The following is a 6,750-nucleotide window of genomic DNA, read 5'->3' on the forward strand; positions in this document are numbered from 1 at the left end:
AGTCTTTTAAGGTTTTCCCATATCGTCCATCTGTTTTCCTTGTTTTTCTTCTGTTCGTACTGGCAGCGCCCATATGGCATGGGAAGAAAAGCCTGCAACGGAATGCATTGATGGTCTGGTAGGGAGCGACAGGACGAAGTTGACGGCTTCCACTCTGTAAGTTGGTGTGAAACTAACCTTCTGATCTCCTCGCTCTCCATTTTGCCGAGCCAGATTTCCGAGAGAACGAGATCTTGGTTATATTATCAGAAGTTTGTGCATGATCATCTTATAATCTACTTCCAGTGAGTGCTTTCGTCACAGAAGAAGTGAAAGAAAAACTCATAGCTGCCACGCTCGTTACGAAGAACTATAGAAATTTTATTAGGAACTCCATCTCCAAGCTCATCCATTGTTGGTTTGTCACATCTTGGGTTCCACGTCAATCTGGAAACTACCAGGTCGTCATATATAATTTGATATCGTGTCGCACTCATCCATGGACAACAAACGTGATAAATTTCCGTCCTTGATATCCATGTTTTTAAATCCTTGACGACACCTCGACGGAATATCCGCTACCCGCATATTCCGCCGCGAAACCGTCCAGGTACAATGCACAGCGCAGCCTCACGTGCGCTTATCCCGGATCCCTCGATCCGACGGCCTATAACGTTCCAGCTTTTCTTGGAACTCTTTCTCGTGGCGAAGTTCTTTTTAAACATCACATAAACTTCGATCCAGAGAGGCTATCCATCATCGCTCTCCAAAAGAGGTTATACACCATCGTTCTCCTTATAGATCACAGTTCTCCCAGGCTATAGATCATATCCACAGTTCTCCATGGACGCTTCCACCAAGCGAGGAGGATCAGGATCCGCGAGTGGCTTCTTCCAGGACCGCTACTCGGCAAAGCGCCCAAGAGCATCATCGCCGCCGCCGCCCCTCGATCCGGAAGAGGGCCTCGTCTCCATCCGCCACGAATTCGGCGAGCACGGCGGCGTCAACATGTCCATCGAGGCCTCGTCCACTTTCACGGTGATGGAGGCCGAGACCATGGGCAAGATGTTCAAAGGTGAGCTCGGCCCGGACCGCGACTTCTACATCTACAGCCGCCACTTCAACCCCACGGTGCTCAACCTGGGCCGCCAGATCGCCGCCATGGAGGGCACCCAGGCCGCCTACTGCACCGCCAGCGGCATGTCCGCGGTAGCCAGCGTCATACTGCAGCTGTGCGACGCCGGCGACCACGTCGTCGCCTCCAACCGCCTCTACGGCGGCACCTACGCGCTGCTGCGTCACTTCCTCCCCCGCACCTGCGGCATCGCCACCACCTTCGTGGACGTGACCGACACCGCCGCGGTGGAGCGCGCGGTGGCGTCGCGCGGCACCAAGATCCTCTACGTGGAGTCCATCGCCAACCCGGTGCTCACCGTCGCGGACATCCCCGCGCTGGCCGCCATCGCCCACGCTCGCAGCGCCGCGCTGGTGGTGGACAACACCTTCGCGCCCATGGTTCTCTCGCCGGCGCGGCTCGGCGCGGACGTGGTCGTGCACAGCATCTCCAAGTTCATCAGCGGGCAGAGCGACGTGATCGCTGGCGCGGTGTGTGGCCCGGCGGCGCTCATCCGCGACATGATGGGACTCCAGCACGGAGCTCTGATGCTGCTCGGCCCGACCATGAATCCAACAGTCGCGTTTCACGTATCGGGCAGGCTTGCGCATCTCGGACTAAGAATGCGCGAGCACTCGTCCCGGGCGATGGAGTTTGCGAAGAGGATGAAGAGCATGGGTCTCAAGGTGATATATCCGGGGCTGGAGGATCACCCGCAGCACGAACTTCTCAAAGCCCTGGGGAACGAAGGCTATGGCTATGGCGGGGTGGTGGCGGTGGACTTGGACACGGACGAGCGGGCCAATCGGTTCATGCACTACTTGCAGAACTTCACCGGGTTTGGGCTCATGGCGGTGAGCCTCGGGTACCACGAGACTCTCATGTCGTGCTCGTCCTCGAGCACGAGTAGCGAGCTGAACGAGGCGGAGAGGGCCGAGGCCGGCGTTGGAGCCGGGCTTGTGAGGCTGTCGGTGGGATACACTGGGACGCTGGAGCAGCGGTGGAAGCAGCTGCATGATGCGATTGTGGCGCTCGGTATAGCTCGGAAAGCTTAGCTTGTAAATGATTTGATCACTTGAAAGCTTTCTTGAAGCCTTTCCAGACTTTCATCTTGGCGTGCTTGTGCTTTTTGTGTTTGCCGTGCGAGTAATGGCCGTGTCCACCACCTGAGAGTAAGAATCGAGACGTGAAAACCACTACTGTAGCGAAACGAATGAAACCATACCCGGTGTGTGACCATAGCTTCCGTGCTTTTGGTGAGGAAATGGTGGTGGAACAACCGGGTATCCGTGCGGAGGAGCGGGACTGCCGTAAGGAGCTACTGGCTTGTGATGAGGATCTTGGTGAGAGCTTGACGATCCTTGCGGATATGGATTGTAGCCTGCCGGAGGATAGCCTCCTGGAGCTGGAGGATAGCCATGTCCTCCTCCTGGAGCTGGAGGAGGATATCCCCCAGGAACTGGAGCTGGAGGATAGCCATGTCCTGGAGCTTGGGGATATCCTCCAGGAACTGGAGCTGGAGGGTAGCCTCCAGAATGAGGAGGAGGGGGAGGATATCCTCCAGGAAATGGCGCTGGAGGATAGCCCCCGGCTGGAGGATACGCTGATTCCATATGGCCCTTCTCGTTTTTGTGAGCTTTGTCCTTGGATCCAGTCTGCTATAAGAAAGCAACAAAGAAAGTATGAGTTTTCCAGTATTGTTTCTGTGGAGGATGGTTTTACCGCTTGGCTGAAGTGCATGATCAATCGGAGCTCCCCAGCGTGCCTGGATTATACGTGAAGATCAGAGAAACGAAAACTGGTTTGCGAGATCGACTTACTTTCCACTTCGTGATGACAGTGGCCAGGCATTGTCATCGTAACCCGAGGAGATCACTTTCTCGAGCTGCACCCTTCGAGTTTGAGCAGCACACGGTTTCTCTGAGAAAACTGGAGAAGCAGTAAAGTTTACCTTCCCGTGCCGATGAGATCATCCATAGCGAGCGTATTGCTGTTCCAGACTTGGACATGAAGCTCACGGAGGCCTTCTATCAATGAGAGCGTGAACTTATCGTTGAAAGAAGGATTTTTCCCACCATCTGGAACGAGAAAAACGAAGAAAAAGTTAGAACTTGGGAGACAATCCCCCTGAGAGATAATCCTCAGGAGTATTGTCTCTCAAGATCGCAAAAATCCACCAGGAGCGAAGGAAATCTTTCTCACCAGTGTCAGTCTTTGTTCTATGCTTTTGCGTTCCATACTCGACAATCACGTATGGATCCTGCCGAGACAACCACTCCGTGTTCCTCAAGTTCTTGCCGCCAACAACTGGGAAGCAAACGCCGATCAGACCCTAGCAATGTGGGTTTTTTCCGAGCTAGATCCTCCCAAATCCTAGAAGAAATGCGATGCTTACCATTGATTTCCAGCGATTGGCCTTGAATCCCATACATTGGAATGCGCACCGCCGCTCACTCTCTCGCTGACCAAATCACTCACTCCTCTTCAAATTAGAACAGGATATTCTGTGATCTATTCGAATAGGATATTCCGTCCATATTGAGGATAAACCGTGAAAACGTTCCTTCAATGTACGCTTGCCACGTGTTAGGCCTTTCCTCTGTGGCAGATTCGCGAAATTAGGGCAGGGCTAGAACATTTGATGGCCCGCGCTCGATACAGGGGATTGCGGCCGATCTTGTCTTCGATTCGCGCTCCTAGGGCCAAGGCACCGCTATTGATCCACAGCCGGAGCGGCCACAGCGGCGGCGGCAAGCCCTGGCAGGAGAGCGTCTATGTCGACAGGGATCCCAGTCCCGTTCGCAGGCTTGAGCATGTTCTTCGCGAGCACAAGATTTGCAAGGCGGCGCCCAGTTGGCTGCCATTCGTCCCCGGGAGCTGCTACTGGGTACCTTCCAAGGATCTGGCGCTTTTACCCGGCGACGCATACGGCTTCGTGAAGAGTTTGGGGGCAAGCGAAGCTTGCGATATGGTCAAGCGGCTGCGCTTGAATGATTCTCCTCGGCTTCCAGCGGAAAAAGGTTCGCCATGATTTTTTCTTTGCGATTTCGTTCCTCGAGGACGCTCTAATGATCTCTCTTGTAAATTCACAGTGGTCATTGTTGTAGAGCCTGTGGATCCTGATGATCAATCCGGAGACGCTTAATGTACAGGGTGTGGTCACATTTTATTTGTCAGCTGGTAATCCACAGCGTTTCTATCACTGGATGGTAAGAAACGCAAATTAATGCCCGCGATCCCACGCAATTTTCCTTGAGCTTGAGATCATACAAGAGGTTTAATAGACACTCCTGTTCTAGAAACCAGCATCCATCGTCATGAAGAAGGTTTTGGGATTTGACATGCCACCATGATCCGTCGCCAGGAGGTTGTTTCAATTGATTCCTCTGCGTCCATGCTGCCTGCATCATAGCGTTTGTGAGCCGCGAGCTCATGGTCCACATGATAATATGTGTGTAGAAGTTATTTAAAAAGTTTTCCTTTTTCTATTTTTTTTTTTAACTTAATTTTAGAGTAGGGCGGAAAAAGGTATGCCTTAGTATTTTCTTTGTGATCAATTGTAAATTCTCAGTGACCGATCAAGCGTAATGTTCAGGGTAAAGAAATCTAGAGTAGCTATACATTCTTTGTCGAAGAAAAGGTGGCCCGGCAAGACGAAGAAGAGATCCTGTAATCCAGTCGCGGTTGCCCAAAGACATCCAACACTGCCTCATCACCCTCCACCCTCTGCCGCTTTCGCTCCCTCTCAAAGCAGCAATCCTCCAGCATCTTTAGCAACTCAGACGGTTTTAAGATTCGCATCTCACCCAAAGGTGTTCACTCTCCCCCTCCCAAAGGGAAGCAGTACTTTTGCCTCCATAGGCACGGGCTTGGTACTGGCCTCCTGTTCTGGTCCTGCATAACTTCGTGGTGCTCAATCCAATTGCTACAAGGCAGCTGCTTCCGCTGCTGGATAATCCGTGCGTCTTCACTGCTATCCATCGTTGTCGCCGTGACTGTCAGGCCTGGTGGGTGCATGGTCGTAAACCTGTATGATTCAAGGGTAGCGGCGTGGATCTCTGGTGCAGACTTCCCTGTGCCAGACCGGGCCAATGGCGATCTCTTCTGCTGTACCAGACACGGCTTGAAGTGCTCCAGGACGATTATCAGTTCTTCACTGTTTCCCCGGGTGATGTGACGACGCTCAAATCGTTCAACGTGTGGAACCCCAAGGCCACCCTCCGAACTTTGGCAACCTGGACGAGCCTCCCGTTGGGCTTTGAACGGCAACCCTTGTACACAGAGGCGGCTGCATTTGCTGACAAAAACGGCTTTGCAAGAAAGAATATGTCTCTCATCTCTTGTGGAGGTAAGTCTTCATTCTTGTGTGGCATAACTTAATGATTATGCTTACTTGCGCTTGGTATGCTGGAGCCAGGTGAGGACAACAGCCAATTTAGAAATCGCAAGTTTGGTTTTGTGTACCTGGAGAAGGGGAGGCAATGGCATGAGCAATATCTTTCTGCCCCAGAAAAATTCTAAGTAGACATTTATGGTAGCTGTTGGAAGCAAATATAGTAGTGAGGTAACACTATTATTTTATTCCGAGTGGGATGCATCTTAGATCTGGCTTCTGGTAACTCATATACCATATATTGGCACCACTTGCAATTTTGCACGGGACTCTATGCAAAGGATAATCTGGCCCCCTCAGGCTGTATAATCACAATGTAAGTTGCTCCATCTTTTCTCAATGGTTTTTATTTTTTTCTTACATGTTTTACTTGTTATACGATGGATTAGCTCTGTTTTACATAATCTAAATGAAGGTATTAAATTTATAAATTATTAATACAGGATCGATCTAAATAAATAACAACCATAAATATAATATAAAATATTCTAGAATATTAAGCATATTCTAGTGCAAAAAAATTATTATAATTTTTTTATACAATTATAAACACAAGATTAATCTAGCTGAATATAGCAAAATATACTATTATATTTATATATCTTTTAGACTTATGCTTCTATAAACCAGATTTGCTTATATAAACTATTCATTCATTGATATTAATTTAGGTTAATAATTTGTACATTTTTAAGTAATAATTTCTGATGATACAATAGTCTATTATAGATTGCAATTATAATAAAAACTAGAAATTTGCATGTAGCAAATTCCTGGCTTATTTTTTATTTTTTATTTATTTATTATCAAATATAGATAGATATGTGAGTGTTCAGGATGTAAAAATAGGTAAAATAACTGATTGGAGCAAATAACATAAGCTCAATAGGGGATTAGATGTCTACTTGTATGCAAAAATGGATGGATCATGTCTGAAATAGATAGTCCATATTCTATAGTGCTATAATTATTATATTACTTAGATAGGGTAATACATGTATAATATTTGTTATATATATATTAGATAATGTATTAAAATATTATAATATAATACATATATCCCTTTAAAAGATGAAAAGGTGATAATGATAAGTTAAGTTGAATATCTGAAACTTCTATTGGGTGATTATGTATTATCATAAAAAGCTTGAAACTCTTATAGAACTATGAATGTAGTTGCTAACAACCATGATAGAAACAAAACTCAAAATTATGGCATAAATATCAGTCTATTATAAAATCTTAATGAAATAACTATGCAGTT

At 48.1% G+C, this 6,750-nt stretch overlaps 3 protein-coding genes and 1 long non-coding RNA gene across 6 annotated transcripts; 3 read left to right on the forward strand and 1 right to left on the reverse strand.

Annotated features, from left to right (window-relative positions):
- The first annotated feature begins 59 nt into the window (after positions 1-59).
- LOC112344595 lies at positions 60-475 on the forward strand. The gene is made up of 2 exons (XR_002991758.1): positions 60-156; positions 214-475. It is a non-coding gene; the product is annotated as an uncharacterized LOC112344595 (long non-coding RNA).
- A 187-nt stretch (positions 476-662) lies between these two features.
- On the forward strand, positions 663-2,200 carry LOC9659941 (methionine gamma-lyase). Its single transcript, XM_002964759.2, has one exon. The coding sequence runs from the start codon at positions 823-825 to the stop codon at positions 2,146-2,148; it is 1,326 nt and encodes a 441-aa protein (XP_002964805.1). The 5' UTR covers positions 663-822; the 3' UTR covers positions 2,149-2,200.
- LOC9658784 (protein SRC2) lies at positions 1,889-3,590 on the reverse strand. 3 transcript variants are annotated; one of them, XM_024669857.1, is made up of 8 exons: positions 3,489-3,590; positions 3,296-3,400; positions 3,045-3,171; positions 2,914-2,985; positions 2,816-2,858; positions 2,553-2,751; positions 2,319-2,522; positions 1,889-2,259 (listed from the first exon to the last, which is right to left on the reverse strand). In XM_024669857.1, exons 1-8 carry the CDS (start codon positions 3,523-3,525, stop codon positions 2,165-2,167), a joined length of 882 nt encoding a protein of 293 aa, XP_024525625.1. In that variant the 5' UTR covers positions 3,526-3,590; the 3' UTR covers positions 1,889-2,164. The 3 variants fall into 3 exon arrangements, with proteins under 3 accessions (XP_024525625.1, XP_024525624.1, XP_002965150.2); XM_024669856.1 differs by having other exon boundaries at positions 2,319-2,748; XM_002965104.2 differs by having other exon boundaries at positions 2,319-2,751.
- A 122-nt stretch (positions 3,591-3,712) lies between these two features.
- On the forward strand, positions 3,713-4,435 carry LOC9659942. The gene is made up of 2 exons (XM_024669696.1): positions 3,713-4,113; positions 4,186-4,435. Exons 1-2 carry the CDS (start codon positions 3,735-3,737, stop codon positions 4,236-4,238), a joined length of 432 nt encoding a protein of 143 aa, XP_024525464.1. The 5' UTR covers positions 3,713-3,734; the 3' UTR covers positions 4,239-4,435.
- Positions 4,436-6,750: the final 2,315 nt, after the last annotated feature.

Source organism: Selaginella moellendorffii, unplaced genomic scaffold, assembly GCF_000143415.4.
Source record: "Selaginella moellendorffii unplaced genomic scaffold, v1.0 SELMOscaffold_5, whole genome shotgun sequence".
NCBI classification, from domain to species: Eukaryota; Viridiplantae; Streptophyta; class Lycopodiopsida; order Selaginellales; family Selaginellaceae; genus Selaginella; species Selaginella moellendorffii.

Excerpts from the sequence above, each read along its gene's own strand:
- LOC9659941 (XM_002964759.2), top strand. The coding sequence starts at position 823 with ATGGACGCTTCCACCAAGCGAGGAGGATCAGGATCCGCGAGTGGCTTC.
- LOC9658784 (XM_002965104.2), bottom strand. The coding sequence starts at position 3,525 with ATGTATGGGATTCAAGGCCAATCGCTGGAAATCAATG. Across the intron at positions 3,172-3,295 it reads TAGAACAAAGACTGACACTG|ATGGTGGGAAAAATCCTTCT; the intron begins GTGAGAAAGATT and ends TTCTCGTTCCAG. Across the intron at positions 2,986-3,044 it reads GATCTCATCGGCACGGGAAG|GGTGCAGCTCGAGAAAGTGA; the intron begins GTAAACTTTACT and ends TCAAACTCGAAG.
- LOC9659942 (XM_024669696.1), top strand. The coding sequence starts at position 3,735 with ATGGCCCGCGCTCGATACAGGGGATTGCGGCCGATCTTGTCTTCGATT. Across the intron at positions 4,114-4,185 it reads TCGGCTTCCAGCGGAAAAAG|TGGTCATTGTTGTAGAGCCT; the intron begins GTTCGCCATGAT and ends GTAAATTCACAG.